A 24,663-nucleotide genomic window follows, 5' to 3' on the forward strand; every position below is an offset into this window, starting at 1 on the left:
CCAGATTGCTATGAAATGTTAGGAATTCGAATGCCAAGGTGGTGTTTAACTTGTAAACACTCTCCCTCCCTCCAGAAACAGTCATAGATAGTAAACTTGTGTTTAACTTGAATTGGGCAGTAGCCATACTACCATGTAAAATCTGTACAACTTCTAGCAACTTGGGTTTTGACAGATCTTCTTGGCAAGGGTCACTATCCCTCTGCTGCAAGGGAGCTTAAACCTTGTGCCAATCAGGTGTTGGGTTTTTTTGGTTGGCTGGTTTCTGCTTTTGCAGTTTGTTTAGCAGTTATCATCTGCTATTTGCATCTTTCAAATAAGAGTTTCCTTAGGTCTTTGTTTATAAAAAAATAATTAATCTTATGGTATAGAGCAATTAAATTCTTCAGTCTTTAGTGTAGGTTGAAAGAGTTAAGCAGTGATTTTTTTGAACTGGAGCAGTATGCATATTGCATCCAAGCTGTTACTTGCATTCTCTTTTGGCATAGTTTTTCCACGTGCTTGGAATATATACAATAGATGGCTTTGAGTTTCACATTTGTAATAAATTCAGAATGTGTTGCTGCTACACAGGGTGCTACTGTTCGCAATGAAATGGATTCTGTTATCATCAGTCGAATAGTCAAAGGAGGTGCTGCAGAGAAGAGTGGGCTGTTGCATGAAGGGGATGAAGTTCTGGAGATCAATGGCATTGAGATCCGTGGAAAAGATGTTAATGAAGTTTTTGACTTGCTGGTGAGTTGGAACACTTCTCGTTTTCTTTGCAATAAATACTCATTTCATAAGTCTTAAGCCTGTTGACTCTGCTTGTCATTTTACTCATATTTAGCCTCAAAAATATTTTCATTCTGGTAGCTTGTGTTCATATGTGGAGGTCCATTTCAAGTTTGCTTTCTGATGCACAGGACAACACTGGCAAGTATAATTGCTGTTACCTTCAAAGATGAAGCCTACGAATGTGGAAGCGTCAAGCTGTTATCTTTACACTTACTTCTAATGATTTCTAAGAAAACTTTGTTTAGCTCTGAAAAGCCATAATTTTTCATCTTTGTCCCTGATTCAGTCCACAAGTAATAAATGCGTGGCTGGTTGTAAGTAATTTTCTTCATAGCAGCTTATGTGGTGCTGTGTTTTAGGCTGGGTTTAGACTAAAACAGTGTTGATAATGCACCAGTGTTTTAGCTGTTGCTGAGCAGTGCATACAGTGTCAAGGCCTTCTCTGTTTCTCACTGTCTGCTGACTGCAACTGGCTGGGGTGAGCAAGAGGTTGGGAGGGGACATGGCTGGGACAGCTGACCTAAGTTGACCACAGTGATGTGAATGGCCATGTAACATCAGGCTGGGCAGTAAAATCTGGGTGGTGAGTGATTGCTTTTGTATCACTTGTTGGGTTGGGGTTTTTCCACTTCACTTATTAGACTGTTTTTACCTTGACCCGTGAGATTTTTTTTTTCTTGTATTTGGTCTTCCAATTCTCTCCCTTAACCTGCTGGGAGAGAGAAGTGTATTGGGAGCTGGTCAGTACTAGAGTGGCTGGCCAGACTTAACCCAACATAAATTGTATTACAGGGAACCTTTTTGTGACTAGACTTAGTACTCCTTCCCGCCAGGTAAAAGTCCTTTTGTCTAGCAGTTTACTTGCGTAGACGTTTTCTTGTCTGTTACACCATTCATGACAAAATTATACTTTAGTTTAAAAATGGCTAGGCAAGAAATCCATCAGGAATTAAGTTAGAGGTACTCACTTTCAGATGGCCCTGTGAGAAAAATGTCAAAAGCTGGCAATTACCACCAGTATTTTCTGTTGCCCAATTGCATTTCTTTCATGCTTTTCCCTGGCACCTGCTTTGCGTCGGTGTCCAACACGTGGAATCCAACTCTGAATCTTTGGTCCAATTGCAGCAGGCAAGACCATATTGTCAAAGTGGAAACAGATAAAAATGGGGTTTTTTTAAGAGGTAAATTTATGACTTTGGTGCAAAATACTAGAAATATCAACTAGGACTTATTTAGTAGGGAGTTTGGGGGGGAGGAGAAACGTATTTAGTAAGTCTTCAAATTACTTAGTAGGTTTATGCTCTAGAGACAAATCAGAATCAGGACAAAGACTTAGGCTCAGCTGTAGGTTGTGTATTGTAGGAATAGTAGACAGCAAGCTCCACAGATTACGTTGTCTTATGGTACAGTGAGACACTGTTTTTTAATGGACAATTTCCATCTTCAGTTAAACGTTGTTTTGGAGGTGATTAACAGGTAGTTCAAATCTGGCAGTTTAGTTCTCTGCAGAGAGGTTATTCTGCTCCTGAGTAGTTCCTGCAGCTTAGGGTTAAAAAACAAAAGGTGTAAAGCCACAGTACATTAGCATAAGAGAAAATCAATTTGCTGAAAATTAAAAATAAAATAAACACAACCTTGTGGATTTTTAGAATATTTTTTTAATCCTTTATATGTCATCATTTTTATTTCGTAATCTGGAAATGAAGTTCTAAAACAGACTCCCCCAAAACACTTCAAGCACAGGAGATAGAAATTACTTCTCTACTTAGTTCTGCCTCATAACTTGCTGCTCAAGTGATAATAAACTGCACCTGACTTTTAGACTAGGCTGTTCACATGATCACTGTGAGATTATGTACATTCCTTGTGGAAAATAATGGATTTTCCTTTCTTGCAGGCAATGGAACTTGTTCAAGTTATACTTACTTTATTTAAGCCTTAGTTCTGAATTTTCTGAGAAACGTGCATTTTCTTGTTTTATACAGGATAAACTATTGTGTTAAGGTTCATAGAATGGTGTATATGATGTGAAACACCTGTAGACCTTGTCACAGGCTGTCACTTGCACTTTATCAAGATATTTTTTGTGTGCAAACACATTTGCAAATGGAAGTATGTAAACAAAGAAGATAAAGACAAGACATTTATTATGTTCTACTTTCTTATCAATGATGACTACACTGTTGGTATCAAACACTTGACATATGCAAGATTTGAGTATCTTAGCAAGATTTTTAAACAGTGTTTTGAATTCTTTAGTATTTTTAACAGCATAAAATCATAGTAGGAATGTTTAGATTTAAAAGCACTGTTTCATTTAAACAATTCTAGAAAAATGAAATTTTGTAATATATTTTTACATTTTGCAGACCCACTTGTTGGTATTTTTGAAGAGAACAATTATCCATTTCTCGTATGTCTCTGCTTGACAGAACAGCAGCTGCTCCATTTCAGATAGAAATAGTTTATATTCAAGAAAACTAGGCTTTTAAAATCTGAGTATCAACACTTAGCTTTCTAGTCTTACTGAATCACTGCATCTTTAGCTGTACTATATATTTTGAACTAGCTAAGGGGTAGAGGATGTGCTGTTAGGAGCAACTTCTAATGGGAATTTTTAAAGCATTTTCCAAAATGTATTATTTATTAAAATTCTTAACCTTAGCCATATTTTGATGCTGTATATGAAGAGCCTATTTTTCCTTTCAGGCTGACATGCATGGTACTCTGACCTTCGTATTGATTCCCAGTCAGCAGAGCAAGCCACCTCCTGCAAAGGAGACAGTTGTAAGTAGCTCTACAGGTGTTTGTGTGCTTGGTGAAGCATACTTTATTTTACCAGTAGTGTGTAAAAAGTTCTTCTGCAGGTCCCTTACATTGTAGAACAAACCTAAAATGTAGCCATTTAAATTGATTAACACCTGAAGTAACTCTTGAAAATTATTAATGATCTTAAACTGAAACTCTTAGTACAATTTTAACTCAGTTTCTGAAAGAAATTGTAAAAGTAGAACTTCCTGTGGTTCTGAGCTTTTTATTTTGAATTTCTGTATTTTGTGTCTATATATATATAGAATGTATGTATTAAAAAATCTTGGGATTGTCAAAACTTGAGAATATGCATTGCGAGGAAAAGAGGAAAAGATAGCTTTAACAGTTTCAAGAAAGAATGCCCAAACATTAATGATTGGTGACAGAATTCTTTACAAGTGAAACTTCACTTCAAGTCCAGCAAGTGAGTTTCAGTCTGTGTATTTATTATAGGTACTTTAAGCAATCACAATACCTCTGATAATTTTTGAATGCAGAGAACTTAAATCTGTAGCTGGAGGGATTGTCTCCTACAGTGGTGAGGAAATTGCATGTTAAATTCAACCCTTTCCATCCAGCCTAGCACAACCGTGTCTTTTCCATTGCTGACCTAATGATTCCGTTCCAGTACCTTCTGTATGCCGCAGATAAAGTTTCCATTTTATAGAAGCTTGGAGTTTTTATATATCATAGCTCTAATGCAATCACAGGAAGAGAAGGTTTAATTATTCAGAAGTCACTGGGGTGTTTTCCCTTTTTTTTTAACATTTGATCTCCTACAGATACATGTGAAGGCTCATTTTGACTACGATCCCTCTGATGACCCTTACGTCCCCTGCCGAGAGTTAGGCCTGTCTTTTCAAAAAGGAGACATACTCCATGTGATCAGTCAAGAGGATCCAAACTGGTGGCAGGCTTACAGAGATGGAGATGAAGATAATCAGCCATTGGCAGGCCTTATCCCTGGTAAATAAAGCTCTAAAAAAAGCTTGACAGTCAGTCAAGTTAGTTATTGTAGCCACACAGGAGCAATAGTCAGGTTTTCAAAGGCTTGTGTACTCTTTAATACCTCTTGCCTTAAATATATCTGTGTCTTTGAACCATTTGCAACAGAGCCTATTGTTGGGCATCGCCATGTCTGGAGTTAAATGCATAGTAAAACTTCTGCTTTCACTGCCCCTTTCAGGAGCAACTCTCCTTTTATTCCTCCACCATGGGGACTCAGCAGATTCAGAGTTCCCTCTGCTGGCTGCAGCAGAGATGTGGGACTGCAGCCCACTAGCTCTCTGAAGATAGGCGCAGCTCATCCTTTTCCAAATAAACTACTTGATACAGTACCTATTTGTGGTCACTTTTCAGCGTATTTTTCTTAACAAAGGGCTTCAGTTACTTGTGACAGACTTCCTTTCTCACTTTTGAGGGGCTTTGGGTAACAGGATTTTCAGACACTGAAGTCTCCTCATAATTTTTGCATTGCAATATATCTTGCAGCCTAGTTCATTAAAGACCTGCTGCTTTGTTAAACATGATGAACAAAAGACTTTTCAAATTGCATAGAATATCACACTTTATGATGCTTGAATAAATTGAAAGAAACATTGATTTAAATATAGGCTAATCTATTTTAAATTGAAGTTCAAAATATTTAATATAAATAGAACACATAATTAGAAAGTGACATCATCATAGTAGGGAAATGTAGTCTTTCATGTACTTTCACTTTTCCAGGTAAAACTGTCTAGTATACAACAAATACTCTGCAAGTCTCTCTTGATGAATATATTTCTTAAGTAATAAATCAGTTTTGCAGTAATTTTGGTTTCCCTTTTAAAATTTCTTCTGTATGTTACAAAACCTGAAGAGTCTTCAGACATGTGAAAGATTAGGAAAGAGTTAAATGAGTAAGTCATTATGAAAAAGCATGGAAATGGTTTCTAAATGTTAATGACTCTTGTGCCTTTTTTAATGCATCAAGGAAAAAGTTTTCAGCAGCAAAGAGAAGCAATGAAGCAAACCATAGAAGAAGACAAGGAACCTGAAAAATCAGGTGCGATATATGCTTCCCAAGTAAAAAAAAAAATCTTTTGTAGCAGTGTTAATTAGTGTTGCACAGAATCTTGTCATGGTGGAGTTGTAGAAAAATCTCCTGAAGTGGTTTTTGTTTATTTGTTATGCAAGTGGGATGATTCTTTGAAATTCTTCATGTAAATACAAGTGTGAATTTAACACTTTGTTGTATAAATCACATGGGTTTTTCACAACTATGTGTGCTGTAATTAGTGTGATGTAGAGAATTTGGAAAGCCCCTTTTTTCATAAAGAACTTCACCTGCCGTGACTTGGTTGAAGTTCTTGACATTTGTTTAATGCCCCAAAGCATTGTAATCAACGGAAGGATATTATGCCTTCTCAAAACAGCAGAATAAATTCTCCACTTTAAAGATCTAACACATGGGCAGAGCAGGAAGATTTTTGTTGTATGGGTGTTTGATTGTCACAATTTTTATTTTGTTTAGGAAAACTCTGGTGCGCGAAGAAGAACAAAAAGAAACGGAAAAAGGTTTTATACAATGCAAATAAAAATGATGGTAAGGAGCAACTTTTGTACATTGTGTGTAATTATAAACAACTATTAAAGATTGTGAAGAGAATGCTGAAATTCAGGATACGATGTTAGAAATGCTAGCAGTAAGTTCTGTGTAAAAGCAATGCTGTGTTGTGTTGTAGCATTTAGTGAAAGATGTAAAAGTGAAAGGATTTGTAGTGTCTTTAATAAAGATCAGATAATAAGAAAAAAACAGAGCTTTTTAGGCATAGAAGCACTCATGGTTTAACAATGATGAACCAATTTATTACAGCTTAGTAATACCATCTCACTTTGCATAATTAAACATCATAAATGGAAACTTTCTTGACAGATTTTATAGGCTATGTTCTTACAAATGTACTTTGGGATTGGGATGGTAGTTGCTGCCTTTGGCTATAAAGTGTGACTCTTGTACTCGAAACTTTTTTTTTTTGGCAAAAAAAGTTGTTTCTTGGGTTTGTGCTACTACTTATATGAAGAGTAATAAGTGGAAGCATATTTTTTTTCCCAAGAAAGGGAAAAAATTCTCATCATACTGGGCACATGATAATCTTTGGGCTTCTGTTGCTTTAGTGACTCAGTTAGATGCTGGGCAGAGACTCAGGAACTGTCTGAAATCCGATACTGCATGAAAGGCAGTACATGAAACTGGCAGTAGAGTACTTTATGACTGTTTTATTGTTCTCTCTCAAGATTATGACAATGAGGAAATTTTGACCTATGAGGAAATGTCACTGTACCATCAGCCAGCAAATAGGAAACGTCCCATTGTTCTGATTGGCCCCCAGAACTGCGGCCAGAACGAGCTGCGGCAGAGACTGATGAATAACGAAGTGGATCGCTTCGCCACCGCCGTGCCCCGTGAGTGGACGGCAGAGGAGGATCCTTGTCCTAAGCCTTGGCTGCAGACAAATCCTGTTGTGTTGGAAATAGTCATTAAGAGCCTGGGGGTTTGGGACAGGATATATTGAGCTCTTGAAAAAAGGGAAGTTAATGCAAATCCAGTGTTACAAACACAGTGTTCCAGAGGTATTATAAGACATGCAATTATATCGGTTTGAATAAAATTGGAGTGAGTTAGAGTTACAGAAGTTTAAAAAGAAGTCAGCATAAATGGGCAAAAAACTTATAATCAAATGCCCTGCATAAATTTAAGTTTAGGTGGCTTTAGTGCCCTCCCAAACCACTTGTATTTCAGTGAATATTATATTTTTCATGTCTAATGTAACCCTAGATTATGTTTACAAACCATTTAGCAATATATATTTGTTGAAAAACAACTAATAGCTGTTTTCACATTCAGAACACAACTGCGCAGTTAAAAATATTCTTTTTGTAGTTTACTATTTTTTTCCTCTAGATAATGTAAAAGACCTCTAAATTAAGTTTGACAACTTAATTTGACCATTGACATTTATTGTAGAAAATAAAATACACAGATTTCGTGGATATTTCTTATGTTGGGTTGGGGGGGGCATGGGGATTGTGTTTGCATGGTTAGCAATATGCCTGCTAAGAGAAACTTTTTTCAGTTCTATACATGTATCACCATCTCAGTTTCTTTTTTTGTAGATACGACTCGGAGTAGGAGAGAGACTGAAGCAGCTGGCAGGGATTATCATTTCATCTCCCGACAGGCATTTGAGAGTGACATAGCTGCAGGGAAGTTCATTGAATATGGGGAGTTTGAGAAGAACCTGTACGGTACGAGCATAGACTCCGTGCGGCAAGTCATCAACTCGGGCAAGATTTGCCTTTTAAATCTTCATACCCAGGTATGACAGAGCTCTTGCCTGTCATGTTTTAATTGTAGAAGCCGCTATGAATTATCTGTCTCTCTGGTGTATAAAATGAGTGTATTTCAAGATCCATATTCCTGTTTCTGCCAGGATGCTCAGTTGACTCTGTTCAGTTCCTTGTTTGCAAATATGCACTTGTTTATCTGTGCTGCAGTTGATAGGGGTCTTAGTTTTCACCAGCTTTTAAGTATCTGGAAACCATCTAAAATTAAAAATTAATTAAAATAAGATTTGTGTCTCTCCATCTTCCAATTACTCTGTGATCTTTGGGGTTTTTGAAAATAGAGGGTACATTGTGATTATACTCAGAAATTGCATTTCAGGAATGTTTGTGCAGTTTCCAAATACAGTTCAGAAATGAAGTACGTCACATCAACAGTATTGAAAAAAAAAAAAACATTTAGCTGTGACCTTTTGGTTATGAAGAGAAAAACTATACTTGCATACCTCTATTTGGAAATTTAGTCAAACATGGTAAAAGGCTAAGTCCTGGAATGCAGCGTGTTTTCTGATACATATTTGTATGAGGTCTGCTGCTGTTGTAGATGCTGCAAAAAAAGCCCTAGAACTCAGCCATAGCAGTAAGATCGGGTAGTATTGAAGCTATAGTTTGTCATCAGTTAGTCATCACCAGCTGGGACCATGTGATACTTCACTGGCATAGCTCATGGGCATTGCAAAGCATGTCATGAGATGAAAATTCATAACTCCTTAAAAATTTATCTAAATCTGTGGCTATTAAAATGTATCTCAGAGACAAGTTTTTTATCCCAAGACAAACCTGACAAAGCAAAGTGCTGCACATACAGTAATAGTGCATCTGATGTCTTGTATTTTAGTCTTCAAAACAGAAAATTAAACTGTAGTTTTTCAAGTAATCTGTAATATTTAAAGACTCTTCTCCCTGTTCAAGCTGATACCTTTCCTTAGAATTGTTTGACAGCTAGTTCAATGTAGCTAAGCTTTTTATTGTTTTGGATACTGAAAGATCTGGTCCTTCAGTTCAGTTATGAAGAATATTCTTGAACAAAAGTAAATATTTCAGTTTCAGGAAGCTGAAAAATGTTGAAATATAAATTTCATAGGAAATGATGACTGAACTCTGAATGCTGTTACAGTTAATTCTATTGCTGTTAATATATTGTACAGTTGTTGTGTTTGAAGAGTGTATTGTCTATTATAGCATGTGACTAGTGCATCAATAAGTGCCCTTTTCCTGGAACTGTTAAATATGTAATCCTATTTTTGCAGTCACTGAAAACACTACGTAACTCTGACTTGAAGCCATATATTATATTTGTTGCACCACCTTCACAAGAACGACTACGTGCTTTATTGGCCAAAGAAGGGAAAAATCCTAAGGTAGGGTGTGTCTTACACTTCTTCTGAAACCATGCTGGGTTTGTTGAACAAATGCACATACTCCTTCCTTGGGATGGGACACGGTGATGGTACTGGCAGTTAGCACTGCAGTGAAACAGTGGAGTTGTGCTCCAGGTTGGTAGGCAGACCATGCTGTGGGAAGGGTTCATTCAGGATGCTGTTGCATAAAGGGATGTGAGAGGTATTAGGCAAGGGAATACACTGCTAATTCAGTAATCCTGGGGCACAGTGTTTGCATTGGGGTCCCCTGCATTTGGGTACAAAAACATGACCTTTTATTTCAAAACTGTGGAAAGCTCAGTTTTGTCCTTGAGTAAACCTGGGAGTAATTCTATGGAGTAATGGATTACTGGTTTTCATTTCAGAACGTACCTGCCTTTGGAAAAGCATTTACTTGAAAATCCAAAACTCCTCAGATAAAAGTATTTTAATGCTTGATCTTGTGGGATCACTCTTCATTTTTAACCAGTCACATCCAAGATCTGAGCTTATGAGATTTAGTTTCTCAGAAATTAGTTCTGCAGAATGGACTTGAAAGCCAAAGATTAAACCAGGACATCTGAAAGCTTGGAAATACTTATTGCTCAGGCAATGGAATAAGTTCATCATCAGCTTTTTAACTGAAATCTGCCCTGTAGTGATTGACAGGCCCCCTTTGCCACCACAGTATCTTCAAAGTACTAATTGAGCATAATGCAGTTCATACTAAGGAAAAACAATCTTCCCAACACAACTCAGTTATTGCTAACACAGCTGTTGCTCGGGAATCATAACTCAGTGTGTTCTATGGCTGTGTTGTTTTGCTGTCCTTTTTTGATGCAAGGGTGGTTTATTACTTGTGTGCAAGATTTAAAAGTCCAGTAAAGTCCAAGTGTTGAAACAGAAGAAATTTCCTTTTTTTTCCTTTCCTCCCCCTGCCCTTGAGTCAAATATAATCCTAGTCTTTAAATGGATGTTTCCTCCTTCATGTTTATGTCATGAAGAAAACTTTATTTTCTTTTCTTTTATTTCCTTTTGAAATATTCTCCCTAGAATATTAAGTCAAAAATTATACCTGAATATTTCTTCATACAATACAAAAATCAGTTGAGAGAAATAAAAAGATTTTTCGAATCTAAGTGTAAGTAAAATTATGAAATCAAAACATTTCTACTTCTTCCTTTGTATCATTTATCTGCACTGCAATATTCTTGCTTTTAACATGTGCCCTTTTAGCTCCCAAATGTTTTTTTCCATATTTCTGCAATATTAGTCACCTGATGTTATGGTGACTTGGTCAGCCTAAATGTGTGGCTCTCACTGCTGTGTACTGAACAGGGTCACCAGTGACAGCTGTCTCCTTTGACAACTGAATGCTGCCTTGTCCTGCACAGGTCCAGTCTCCCTCAGTGAGATCAGTGTTGTGCAATGAGCAGTGCTAGATCTTCCTCATTTTCTTCACTTTCTTCTTCTTTCTTATTTACTCTTTGCCACTCATAGCCAATCAGTCAGGATTGTCTTTGAGCACCCTTAGCTTTCAAATAGGGATCATGGTTGTGTTCCTGTAAACTTTTCAAAAGCCAGTAGCAACACCAGGAGTGTTCGTGTAAAGAAATGGAGTTGTACCCTTTCCCTGCTGTTACTGTGGGGAAGAGGCTTACATACCTACACTAACTCTCTGTTTCTGATTGCAGCCAGAAGAGCTCAGAGAAATCATAGAGAAGACAAGGGAGATGGAGCAGAACAATGGCCACTACTTTGATACAGCAATTGTCAATTCTGATCTTGATAAGGCGTATCAAGAGTTACTACGGTTAATAAATAAGCTCGACACAGAACCCCAGTGGGTGCCCTCCACCTGGCTGCGATGAGAGCAGTTCCAAGGGACAAATGGACTTCAATCTAGTTACCTTTCCAAGCAGATCATGTGTAGGTCTGCCCAGTTCTAGTACAAATGCATGTAAGCTCTAGACTTCAGTGGCAGCATCCTTCGCCAGTGAAATTGCGTATTACTGAAAAATACGCTGATCAGCTTGTGAGCCAGTTTAACTGATCGAAAGATTGTCCAGGTTTTCTTTCTCTGTGGTCGAGAAATGGAGACCATGTCAGTACTAAATTCTAAAGCTTTAGATAGATTTTTTTCTAGCAACTACTTTTATACATAAATCCACTTTTTTAACTTAGAATCACCCTTAGGACAAAGATTTTAAGTGTGTTTGTGTGTGTGTGTGTATATATATATATAGTCCATGCTGTCACATAGTTATAAATATAAATGTTATTTAACACTTAACTTAATGAGTTTGTGGGACATGATGCTAGTTCAGGAGCATAATTCTACAGATCATTGGGCAGAGGAATAATCTACACATGAAAAATGTCAATGAGAAACCTCACCTGTTCAAAAAACACACAGAATGAAGATACTGCTCTGGTCTGGAGCTTTCCTGTGAGGCTTGAGTTAATATTTTAATTCTCAAACATTCCACTTTCTAATAGCACTGTACTGAAAAATGTGTATAATGTAAATATTTCGATCCTTGTGTCTTTTTAGTCAGACTTTTAAAATCAGATTTGACTGCACAGTAATTTTAGGTCCAATCAAAGATGACTATTATATTGAACTTTTAGATGTGATATTTTTACGGTATTTTCTTTAAAACATACCAACTGATTGGAGCAGCTGATTTTCAGAGACTTGTAGAGACAGAAAGGCAGAGGTTATATTTTTGTGAAAATATATAGCTATAAGACATGCTGCTTGAAAGTCAACTAAAATTCTCATATTTTATAACAGAATACTAATACAGACTGATGTGCTGAACATTGGAAGACAGTGGGGTTTTTTAATCTCTGCAAATGGTTCATTTTGTGGCTGTTGGACTAATGGACAACTAACTGGAATTAAAATAGTTGAATGTAGCTACTGTGTTATGAGTATTGTAATTCACTAGCCAACTTATTGCCCTGCATTTGCTCAGTACTGCAGTGAAAATATGTGTAAAACACTGGTAACTGACTGAGAAGTCACAAGAAAAAAGGAATATTTTTAATGGTTAAAAAAAAAAACTTGAAATAAGGGAACAAAAGGTAAGGTCTGTATCCTGATGCATTCTGCAAAGCAGGTGGCAACATCTCTGCATCCTCAGATGATTCTGGCTGTGAAGGTTTAACTACTGTGGCTGTGTATCTGCAGTGGGGCTGTTGTTGCTGACACTAAATGAATAGTAGTATCTTGGCTGGTTTGGGTAGCACAAAGAACCTTAACTGTGAATATCTCTTTTAGCCATAGCGTTTCTTTGTTCCTACAGGTAAAACACTGGAGTTATGTCAATGTGTAGTTCACTCCTGTCTAATGTTGAAGGATAAAAAAGCAGTTACTGTTTTCCATTCTGTCTTGCATATATTCTTTCTTAAAATGTTAGTAGAACAAATTCACACCCATAGTTAAGGAGTTCAAAGTATAGAGCAGGTATAAAGAAATTGTCAGATAACTGTCCTAGGTACTGAACTAATAATCAGTACGTTTTTGTGTTGAAAAATTGAAGTATAGAAGTGTATTCCTGTCTTGCTAGAAAGCAAAAGTATTTGCTGGTTTATGATGCTTCGGAAAGAAAATGAGGTGGAAACTTGAGTATCTTAGTTCAAGTCAGCGTTAGAAGTAATACTGTGCTACTGTTGGCCTAAGGGCTGGATATTCAAAATTGTGGCTTTTTGCCTCACATTGCAGGCGTGTTCTCAGTTTCATCCACAGTTTGTGACAACAACAGTGTTCAGGTATATTGGAAAAACTGTACTGATTCTACCCTTTTTAAAGAAAGATTATTGTAAATGTATTAGGCTTTTGGGTATTGAATGTTTCTGGACAAGAAGCTGGAAAGCAGTAAAACATGTTAAGGTTAATCTAGCTCAGCTGTGTAGGTGCTGTCAAAATTCTGCCAGTCACAATCAGCTCAAGGTGGCTGCTGAACCCCCTTAGGTATTCAGTGTTTATAGGCAGCATCAGTCTCAGCAAATCATGCCATTAATGTTATTTCATTCATGTTTGTCTCCCCAGTTTTTCTGAAATGGTGTACAGAATCTGTTTTTATACAAAGGAGCTTTTGAATGTAGACTTAAAGCATATTGCTTGAAGCTGAGCTCTACTCTCCTAATTCCCGAGGCACACAGAACCCACTGACACCCATAGAGAGGTGCTATGATAGCTTTTAACCAGTGTTAGCTTTGTCTTGAGCAGCACTGAACTATGTACCTGGCTGTCCATCTGCTGCCAGCTTGGACCTGGAACTACCTTGTGTAAGAAATCATTCTGTCTTGTTTAATGAAGAATGTGTGCTAGTTCCCTTGAGAATAAAAGAAAATACATAGACATCAGAACTTGTAGAACTCTTCGGCCTTATCCCAGGCATTGTTGTGAACTGTATCAGACTGAAATGAGGGTATTTGCATTTTTACCAGTCCAGATTTAATTAAAAATAAATATTAAATGAATTGCATAAAGAATTTTTGAATGTAATTAAATGTGACTTTTAGATGGGGGGGTTCCATGCCTTAAATAATTAAGGTAACTTTACTGAGACCTGTGGTTAGCCCCACATTTTACTTTTATACATATATCTGCACTCTCTATTTTGAGACATCACGAACTGCACACTAATGTAAAAATGTAAAATATTTTTAGATTTAAAATAAATCACTGTACAATTTTACTTCTTATAGTGGATCTTGAGAGTCTTCTTTCTGCCACTTTGCTGAATGTGAGAAACATGCTGTGGCCCATCAGTGCCCTGCAGGATGTTCTGTGCACCTTCTGACACCATCCATCCTGTGGGAGAGGCAACAACAGGTCTGCAGAGCTCCAGTGTCTGTCTTTCAAGCTGGATCTGTATCTTAAAACAGACTGTGGACCTACCATTCAGCTGTGCTGTCTGCAGCTACACAAGAGAAAGAGCCTTATTATTCATACAATTCTAAAATGATTTTATAAAGGTGTTATTATAAATTTATTCCTTACAGTTACCCTGTATCTGCAGTTAAGTGCTGCATCATGTTTAAAAGAAGATGCTTACCTTGAATAGACTAGACTTGTAGTACTGGAAACTGTGACCTAGCATTAGTTCTGGGGCATGTGTTCAGTTTGCTGATTGCAAACCAGTGTCTTCAAGAAAAAGAGCACAACCCATGTGTTCAAGGAATGACTGGATATGGCTGTGGACTGACAAGGTGGTGACTGGTCAAAAGTTGGACTCGATGATCTTCGAGGTCTTTTATAAATGATTCTGTGCTTCTGTCTTTAGGAAAACAGCTCTTCAAACTGAGCAGGCTCTAGTGACAGCCTGCTGATCAGCCACGCTCCTGGACTCCATTCATCAACCTTGGACTTGAGAATTGCAGGAAGGATGGACTGCTGTGCATCCAACCCTGTTTTGCTTGCTAGCCTATTGAAGCAATGAAGATTTGCAGCAACATGTAGCTAGATGGCTTTTTCTACGTGCTTTTGGCAGGAGAGAGCCACTTCTCCATAGTTACGTATTTGAAGCAGTAAAGATTAAGTAAATGTGAGCACAGGCCGTAAGAGATGGATTCTGTGTGGTTTCCATGTCAGGGGTAAAGGGTGAAGCAGAGGTTTTATTTTGAAATCAACACAACAAGCTTTTAAGACTGTCATCTTCTAGCAACTCGAGCCAGACACCAGGTATTTTAGCAGTTAAAATTTACACTTGTTTCTAGCACAGACAGTACACAAGTTGGCAGAATCTCTAATTAAAACCATACATAATTTAGGCCTTGTAACAATCGTGCAACAAAAATATATCACAGAAGACTGTGGATTTCATCAACAGGTTAGAAAACTAGAGTTTCCTTTACAGGGATTTGACTTCAGCTATGCCAGTTCTGGCTCTAAGCAGCCTGAACATTACTGGTTCAGCAGCAAAGAACATCACATGCACCTTCCTCCCTAAGTAACATTTTTCTCTGCTTGTACTAGGAAGGGGAGCAATTAGATGAATCTGATTAGGCAACTCCAGAGCCATCCTTCAAAAAAAAAAATACAGCTAACAACAGTCATTCCTACTAAGTGAAGAAACAGGCTGAACATAGACTAGAAGGTTTTTCTTATAGTACAGCATCTGACCCATTTCTGCCTTCCCTCCTGTGCTGTAGTCAAGTTCCCAGATTTCTAATCTCCCAGGAGAAATCCACAATCCATTCAACTCAAGACTGAGACACCAAATGAGAAGCCACATAAGTATCTTGGAGGCAACATGTCTTGAATTATATTGCAACTGGACATTCTGCATTTTGGGTCCCCTGCTCCCAGCAACTGTGCAGGGTTACTCGAAGAGAAGGTCTTCATCCTTCTCTTCTGCTAAGAGATTGGCTGGCTCACTTTCCTCACCAGCAGCCCTCCGCAGCTCCCGTTCTTGATCTGACTTTTCTTTCAAGACTTTTTTCTTTTCCTGGATCTTTTTAAGCCTGTGAAGAGAAATGCAGCTTTATCTGTGAAGCAAATATGTTTTCATACAACAGGTTAGTAGCTATACCATACAACTTGGACTTGATAAAGCTACCTGGAAAAGTTCCACAGGAAACAAAAATTCTGTAACAAAATACAAAATTTGGCAAAATGGCAAAAAAAAAGAAGGCTTTTATTGCTAGCTGCTGCAATTGAAAAACTAAACCAAACTATAAATTATATTCTTGACCCTAACACTGCATTATACTATTCTGCTTGTATTTAATCAAGTTCATTCCTCTTTCATTCATTTCAGGTTTGACATTTTTGTTTCAGGTGGCCCAGAAAATTGACTGTATTGGCAAAGGTGTTGTTAAAGCAGAATACCTCGGGGTATGTATCACATCATTCCCTCTGGAAGAACAATGACAGCTATGTACAAATTAATAGAAGGGATTCATTTCTAATTTTCAGACAAGTAATTGGTGAGTGCCTAGCTCTGGAAACTCCAGGTGCAGTAAGAATGAGGTCATGTTTAACAATGTTTGCTTCCACATTTGGTGAACAGTTCTCCTAACTCCCTTCTGAGGAATGGTCTATGTTAGCAAGAGACCAGTCTAGGCTTTTGACTAGTCTTTTACCTGTAGAATTCCTCTCGTTCTCGTTCATCCAGTTCTGTGATGATATAAGAAAGGGTACGCTCGATCCTGGGAATAATCACTAAAAAAAATATAAGGGAGTTGGGATGCTGTTATCTTAGCCAGGAAGTTACCCAATGTATTGCACAGATGTGGCAATCTAGTAATTCTTTTGGCTAGGAGAAATCTAAGTCTTTCATGGAAAACCATACTATTTCCTGATGGACAAGGACACAAAATAGAAAAAACAAGCAGGTAAATTTGAATTAAAACTATGTTCTTCCATCACATTTTTTCAGAAACTTCAGTATAGCACCTTCACTCAGAATTACCCATTCAAAAAGGCCATCATGAAAACAAATATTCAAATACAACACAATCACAAAACAAAAGATAAGACACTAAACACAGCTTTAACACCAAACTGCAAAAGCTCTGTGTCAGAATCATTTGTTGAAAGAAGAAACCTGTTACCAGCACTACCAAGATTATTTGGAAGGCTGCAGAGGAAATCTTTTTTAAGTTGTATTCTCAGTAATAAGCTGCAGTTAAGGCCTGTATGTTCAAAGAAAGCAGTCTATAAAAAACTGCTGAAATGGACGATCTGGAAACATGGACTGAAATACATTACTGTGTACATGCAAAAATTATTAAATCCAGGACATCAAAACTCAGAAAGCAACCTGAAGCAGTCAAAGCACTCTGGACACTGCAGCAAAAGGAATCACAGCCAATGTTAGGACTGTAGTAGTACTTCAGAAATGGCAAGAAAGAAATTTACAAACAAGAACACGAAGAACAAAGAATTCAGATCAAAGAAAAATACCAGGTTATTGACATAAGGACTGTTCCATCCAAAACCAAGAAGTCACCAGCCTCTCCACTGGGCACCACCATTACAGTTTTAAAGTTCATTAGAGTTATTTAAAGTTAATTATATTTTAGTTATTTGAAGTTTATTATGCTAGCTATTGGAACATCTTAACATATAGAAACATCAAATCTTTTGCTTCTAGTCAACAGGCTTCACCAGTTAAGTCAAAGTGACTAGCAGGGACTGCAGAATAGGTCCTGTAGGTTCTTAATACAATTTCCTGATTACTTTCTCATGTTTGCTTATTCATTTATCTCTATGTCCTCCAGTCCATTCCACTGGGCTTTTAATTTTTTTCTTTCTTGCAATATGCCTAATTATAATGGTTTTAGAAAGCATTCTTGAACTGGTGAGAAATTCTAACAAGAAAGAATGGCTTCCTTGACCCTGCTCCTCATCTTGCATAGAGACAGAAAAATGTTATGCATCCCAAATGGAAAAATACTCACCATGTTCAATTGCATTCACACGTCTGTTTGTTATTTTAATGGCTTCATCCAAAGTAATAAAGGATGTCTGATGGAATGGGATTAATAAGTTAATAAATAACAAGACAAATTCAACATTTCCATCAATTCTGTACACAAAACCAAAGAGCTCTTGAAAGCTAAGTCTATAACGTAGCTTTACAAACCATGTCCTTGATAGAAATCAAATGTTTTCTACTAATGTCACTAGCACGCTGAATACTGCACATTAGCAGTTACAAATACCAACTCTCCCAAAAAGTTTCTTCTGAGCATTAAAGAATAAGGATTTCTCTGAAGCAATAATATGGCTAAAAAAGTTTTGCAACTTTGTACAGCACTGGAACTATAATAAGCTACAACTACTGAGAGATGATACCTTCATTTTAGAAAAGTGAGAAACCAATGATCCTATCTTTTTTAACTCTCACCAACCTGTAACGAAGCCAGTTCCACAAGCAGCTCAACAGCTTTGGCATAGTTCCTCTTCAGCTTAGCCAGCTGTTCTCCACCTCTGGCCAAGCCAGTCAGCTCATAGCCTGAAAAAAACAAAAATTGTTACTATTGCTATTATAGTGTTTCCTTACTAGATAAAAATTAACACTTTATACGCCATAGGAATATAAAGAGCTTATGAAATGAGAAGCTAAAGCCTTTGCCTGTGAAGAAATTGTCTTTATAGTGGTTTATGTTGTGCATGTCTCTAGTAACATGTAGAAGTCTCAAAATCTGGAAATACAAGTCTTCTCCTCACCTGAAAAACTCACTGATTTCAGAAAGCAGAATCTTTTAGAAGTTCCTAATAATCCCTCCATGTCACAGGAGCAGGCAAAACATCAAAGGAAGTAAATACCCCTATGCCTGTGATGTAAACTGACTTACCATTAAGACATGACAATATTTCTGTATGAGCATGGAATAGCTCTAAGTACATAAAGACAGAAAGCAGTTGGGTTGTACTTACTGTCCCCTCCTTCCTGGTAATGCTCAAAAACTGGCAAGGTTACACCTGACAAGAGTGAAGAAAAATGCATGTAAGAGACATAAAGGGTTCCAGATTTATGACGTACAGCTCACTTTTACCCCTTTTGCTCCTGATTATGTAATGGCAGAAGCTTTGTTTACAAAATATTCCTACATAGTTTGGAACAATTAAGTCATGCTGGTTTTGACATATAATACGGAACTTCAAAATTGTGTTGAGTTTGCAGAGATCAAGACCCATGAAAAATTGAGAGAAGTATTCTGGTTGATTCTGTTTTATTATGTTTAGTAATATGTTCTCTTTGCTTAAGGAATATTTCAGTCATTCAATCCTGATTTATCTGTCTTGTTTTCTTTATAGACAATTGTGTGGACAGACAATTGCTTGAAATTTATTTAACTTTGGGGCTTAACTCCTGATCTGTTTTCCAGTAAAGCTCTATGGGTGTTATACTTTGTCCAGAAATTCAGAAATTGGACTGCAGTGTACGCACACTCATTTTGTTTTATGAGAGGTAAGTAACCAAATATAAAAATCATAAGCTGTATGTGAAAAAAATAACAAATTACAATTGTTCCTACAGATAGGTAAGGAAAAAAGGCGACTGGATACATTCCTGCCTATTTCCAAGTCTCCTCCCACAATTCCCTTATGAGTTGAAGTACTCATGGCCTGGAAAGGAATCACCTGCTACATTGTCTTTTTTAGCTCTGATCTTGACTTGCGCTTTGTTCACATTTTGGATCACAGTGGTACTGTAAGGAAGAAAACACAGATCCCAATCAGGAAAATTGAAGTGGTTCATTAACTCATCATTATATACAAGATGAATCATTTATCAAATAGCAGCCAAGGACCTGGAAAGTGTTGTCAGCTCAGTTCTCCTTGTCATTCACTGCCAAGTCTTCAAAGCTAACACAGAAGCTTTGAAAGAAACAGGTTTCCAGCAAAGTTTGGAAAAGATGCAGAGTCTATGAAATATAACTTTAGAAATGTCTTCAACCAAGTTTACAAAATATAGCTGAAAAACTAGCTAGCTCTCTGGCATATTATTTTAATAAGATTGAATCTAATCAACCTGTAAGATTTCTTTCACAATGAAAGTGAAGGAATTTCAAGGCTTTAAATGGAAACCAAGGCCACAACATTTTGTTCATTTTACTTTCTAAGTGTTTGTTATTTCAGACTATTAATGAGTTTATTTACCCACTACCATATTAACAAACTTGGACTTGTACAACAATTCATCTTGCATTCCAAACTAACTTAAGGTCTTCCAAGAACAGGTCACTACAGCTAACTCCTTTGCTGAAGTCCAGTTTACTTACAGGGTGGAATCTGACTTGTTTATAGCTAAACACAATGACTAGTTAGGACAGGAAACAGCACTATATCCAAATGAAAGGGCAAAAAGCAGCACGCAGATTACTACTGTGTCTGATCACTTGGCTTTTCCCCATTAGTTGGTAGTACCATCAGCTGAATCTTAAACACTTCCCCATGCAACCCTGAATGAATTACACAAACACCCTAGACAGAACTGTAATTTATTAAAATACAATTAAAGTATCCTGCTGGAAGAGAAGGATTTGTTTCCCCTCTTGCATACAGCCCTCTCTAGCCCCTAGTGAGACAAAGGTCAGTGAGGCAGGAGATAAGAACAACTGGTAAAATCACTCTGTGACTTACTGACAGAAAAGAGCACACATTACATCTATCCCTCAAATTCACCAAGAAAGACCAAATTAACAAATTGTCCAATACTCTGATATAAATTCTTGCTTCCCTACATTTTTGATTCCAAGCCGCAAAAAGCAACACCTTCTCAAACCAAGGACAAAAAATTTTGGTAATCTTTCCACTTTGTTTAGCTTCCAACGGAGTTCTCTCCCTCCTGCCTTTACATAACAGAATTTAGCTCATCCTGTCCACTGTCATCTTTTTTTAGGTGCCTTAAAAAATTTATCTTTTTTCCCAAAAAAGAAAAAAAAATAATTTGTTGATAGCTCTTTCCCATAGGTAGGACATGCTCATGGAAGCCCAGCAATCCTCACCTGAAATCTCCTGCTGTGAACTTTGCCTCAGCAAGTGAAAAGGCAGCTTCTCTCATCACCTCACCCATCAGCATCTTAGTCTGTTAAAAAAAAAACAGGCAGCAAATACAAGACACATTGCTACTCCTTTTCCAGGATAAATAACTAGCAGCATAAAGAGAAGAAATTGAAGAGAGTGAGAAAGTCCTATATGCACAGCTTACTCTCAAACCGGAAATTGTAATTCTCAGGTGACTGGCAAAAAAAAAATATTTCAGCTGTTTCACACTGTAGAACTCAGAAAAAGCAAAAGATCTGTCTTAATCATGAAATTCTATTACATGGGGGTTAAATAACAAAAAAAGTGGCTCAGTAGGAAAATACTCTTGTTTCACATTGTATGGAATACTATGAGACAGCTGAAGTTGGTTTTCAACATACAAATGTATACAGCTTTGTGAAGCTGCACTCTCCTCCCACTCAATTTTTACAGATTTCTAGCCCTTGTAGCTAAAAACTATTGAGAAACACCAGCCTTTATGTCATAGACAATGTGTAGGAAGCAATGACAGATGATGAGTGCTTGTCTACAGCATGGCAACAAAGAACCATTGCTAACCATGGACACTGCAGAAGCTGCAACTAAAACAATACAACTAAACCTATCTGATATGGCAGAGCAAAACAACACATAGTAGGCTCTACTGACTATCTCAGATTTGTCATCCATGTTACAAAGGAAGAAGCAGGACTCTGTTTCTTCATAAGGAACAAGTCCTGTCTGAACACAACTTCTGCTTGCTAGTGTACCTAGTCATGCAGGAAACATTATAGATGTGCAGTATCCTCTCAAGCCAGATAAAGCAATAAAAATGGGGCTACAGAACATTTTAATATCAATCCTAAAGTATTTGGCAGCATCATGATAGAGAACTTGGGACACAAAAGAAAGCAGAGGCTAAGACTGTCTGGAAAGAGGTGAAGAATATTAATTCTTCCAAATTTCTGTATCATTGCAGCCAAAACAAAACAGGTTAGCCAGAAAGTCGTCCTATATTCCAGTCTATCTAATGAAGTTAGGAGAACAGGAATGTACAACAGACAGAACAGTAAAATGAGCCAAACAAAGGAAAATTCTAATTTACCTACCTCAATAATTTTCTTAAGGATCTGCCTGAATCGAAGTGTCAAAGCATCGGATTTTTTCTTCAGGAGGTTACGACCTGTTTGGGCTCCTTTCAAACGAGCCTTCATGATGGTCTGAGCCCTGGTAAGCAGAGGAATAAAGAAAAAACATCCTGCATCACCTGAATGGATTAGGAAGAAACTTACGTGAAGTTTTCTGACGTGCATATGACTGAAATTATGAAGCAACCATGAAATACCATTGCAGTAAAACAAGATGGCCACTTCAAGACAGAATTTTAGATTCCCATTTAAAATCAAGGGACTTTATATTTCTCTCCATCATCAATGAGAACTACAAGGTTATTATCTGTGAAGTCAAAGCTCATGGAAAATTGACAAGACATCTTTCAGTGCTTCTATAATAGGAAATAAGAGTTTTCATTTTTCTTCAGGACTTAGAAGTACCAGAAATCAAACTACTCCAAATACCGCTGTCACTTTGACACTGGTATTGCTTTTAAGTTCTTGTACTGCCATGTCATCTTCTCAAAATCAGACAAAGCAAATTCTTCATGTGGTCATAACAGCTGATGCCATGTTCTGATTTTACAGAGCAAGAAGATGCAGCAGTTGTACATTCTGGTTTTCCTTAGCTTCATATGCTGCACGGGAGATTTATAAGCTATCAAAGACAATCAAAAGCAGCAACAATTTAAAAGGGATATTAGTGAGTTAGCTGTAGCTTTCACCTTTACATCCAGTAGCACACTTAGAGGTTTCTTGTATGAAATTAGGAACTGTACTGCTTTCTACATGCAGCCACTGTGCACAAAGGACACCGCTTAAGTCGAGTTCTTTCACACTTCCTCTCTGACCTTGGAAAAAGTAAGTATAATTAAGATTCTATCTACACAGTGGAATCTATTACTGGCCACATCTACTGGCATGTGATGAGAATAGCTCCATTAACATCCACAAAATAAGTCTAACTGAAAACCATTAATACTTTATGAATGTTTATGATTTTAAAAAAATCAGAGAGTAAAAAGGCAACTTTACTTTCCCAACAAGCAGGTGTCTGTCATCACCTTGAACTAACTTGTTTGCTCTGTTCACCACCTGCCAGAGACTGGATGGCCTTCTAGTTTGAGCAAGATCTCACTCGCTCCGAGAGTGCAATAAACAAAGCCTTGTTTACTCTCAAGGAAACTCAGCAGCTTCTGGAATTGAAGATATCCAGCACAGAAGAGGCTCATAGAGCAAGCCACTTTATAACAAAAAAAAAAAAAACCCAAACCCAAACCAACATAAAAAGCAAACCTTGTGAAATCCTCTTCTGTCAGTTAAAAAAAATTAATTGTTGTAGACACAGGACATCTTTATTTTGCCATTCTAACTTATATTCCTTTGGGAACAGCACCCACATTATTGTCTATCACCTCGTTTGAAACCAGACTTGCAAATATTAGGCCTTTGTACATGACCATCCTCATGCCACAGTGCCACATAACCAGATACCTTTCCAAAGTGATTGAGGTGCCCTCTCCTTGCACACCTAAACTGAATGAAAAAAAGCACTACCAAAGAGCAAGACTGATGACTTAGTGTATGCAATAATTCATTTCTGTGTATGCAACAGTTTATTTCTAAACTAAATTTCAAAACAGAACATTTAGCATGTAATGTGTTAATTTTTCCATATAAACTCTTACTTTATATGTCCTGAGCTCATACAGAGTGAATAATTATTATTCTATGTTTGAGGTTTTCTGTCCTTCAAGGCATCCTTTTTATTAAAAAGATTATATGCAGGCAACCCCCTTTTATGCAAGACGATTTGAAACAGTCTTTCACCTTAAAGCAAAGTCTGTCTGTCCTGGAGGGCTCCAAAGAGAAACTGAACAGTGTTATTAAACCAGCAATTTTATTCAGCCGTTTGTGTTAGTTCCAATGTTGGCAGCTTTCTAAGCCTTCTCAGGAGACATCTGATTTCATGACAAATAGTTTGCTGTCTGGAGCTGGAAAATTACCTGACTTTCCACTACACTGGGAGCACTTTACTTCCTTCTTCTAACGCTCTATGGCCAACCTCTCGGGAAGCAGTATCCTCTGTTGCAAAGTTAAGGGAAGCTGTGGTTCCGCTTGTCCATTTTTCCTACACACACATTCTACAAACTATTCTTTTTTAAATAAGCTTTGCGTAATTACATGATTTAGGTATCACACCCAGCATCTCGGTGCCGGGGCCTGCCACAGCCCTCTGAGGACAGACTGAGCTGATGTGAAGCCTGGAAGCGGAATGTGAAGTTTAGGACCAGCGGCCCTCAGCGGCTCCGTCACAGAACCGGGGGAGCCCCGCTCGGCAGCGCAGCGCGCACACAACCGGCGGAACGACTCCGAGCGCCGAGCCCCAACGAGGAGCCCTGAGCTCCCCGAGAGCCGCCGCTCCCGCCGCCTCGGGCACGGCACGGAGCCCCCGCGCTCCCCCCTCGGCGCTATCCCGACCCGTCCCGGCGGACACTCACATCCGCGAGGGGAAGATCTCGATGCGGTCCTTGGCCGACATGGCTGCGGCGGGGCGCGGGGCGCAGCGCGGCGAGGCCGGCTCGGGCTGTCACCGCTGTCACCGCCGCGGCCCGGACCGGCTGTCGCCGCCGCCGTCACGTGACTCGGCCCCGCCCCCGCGCGAGGCGGTGCCCGCGCGCGGGGGACCGAACCCGGATGCCCGCGCGGCGCCGGGCGCGCC

General features: G+C 38.1%; 2 protein-coding genes across 2 annotated transcripts in view; one reads left to right on the top strand and one right to left on the bottom strand.

Moving 5' to 3' along the window:
* The window catches only part of PALS1 (protein associated with LIN7 1, MAGUK p55 family member), a 54,579-nt gene extending 40,541 nt beyond the window's left edge, over nt 1-14,038 (top strand). Inside the window, exons 6-14 of the mRNA XM_084207551.1 lie at nt 574-735; nt 3,487-3,564; nt 4,371-4,554; nt 5,564-5,635; nt 6,104-6,175; nt 6,868-7,035; nt 7,747-7,949; nt 9,225-9,335; nt 11,030-14,038. Of these exons, the coding sequence (XP_084063677.1) occupies nt 574-735; nt 3,487-3,564; nt 4,371-4,554; nt 5,564-5,635; nt 6,104-6,175; nt 6,868-7,035; nt 7,747-7,949; nt 9,225-9,335; nt 11,030-11,206 (1,227 nt within the window). The 3' untranslated portion in view covers nt 11,207-14,038. The remainder of the gene's footprint in view (nt 1-573; nt 736-3,486; nt 3,565-4,370; nt 4,555-5,563; nt 5,636-6,103; nt 6,176-6,867; nt 7,036-7,746; nt 7,950-9,224; nt 9,336-11,029) is intronic.
* A 276-nt stretch (nt 14,039-14,314) lies between these two features.
* On the bottom strand, nt 14,315-24,588 carry ATP6V1D (ATPase H+ transporting V1 subunit D). Its single transcript, XM_084207497.1, has 9 exons — nt 24,443-24,588; nt 21,939-22,056; nt 20,811-20,890; nt 19,444-19,511; nt 18,736-18,780; nt 18,207-18,310; nt 17,754-17,820; nt 16,434-16,512; nt 14,315-15,812 (listed from the first exon to the last, which is right to left on the bottom strand). Exons 1-9 carry the CDS (start codon nt 24,481-24,483, stop codon nt 15,671-15,673), a joined length of 744 nt encoding a protein of 247 aa, XP_084063623.1. The 5' UTR covers nt 24,484-24,588; the 3' UTR covers nt 14,315-15,670.
* Nucleotides 24,589-24,663: the final 75 nt, after the last annotated feature.

The sequence above is a fragment of the Fringilla coelebs genome, assembly GCF_963513975.1.
Source record: "Fringilla coelebs genome assembly, chromosome: 6".
NCBI classification, from domain to species: Eukaryota; Metazoa; Chordata; class Aves; order Passeriformes; family Fringillidae; genus Fringilla; species Fringilla coelebs.

Excerpts from the sequence above, each read along its gene's own strand:
- ATP6V1D (XM_084207497.1), bottom strand. The coding sequence starts at position 24,483 with ATGTCGGCCAAGGACCGCATCGAGATCTTCCCCTCGCGGAT. Across the intron at positions 19,512-20,810 it reads TTCACAGCAGGAGATTTCAG|TACCACTGTGATCCAAAATG; the intron begins GTGAGGATTGCT and ends TCTTCCTTACAG. Across the intron at positions 15,813-16,433 it reads GAACGAGAGGAATTCTACAG|GCTTAAAAAGATCCAGGAAA; the intron begins GTAAAAGACTAG and ends TTCTCTTCACAG.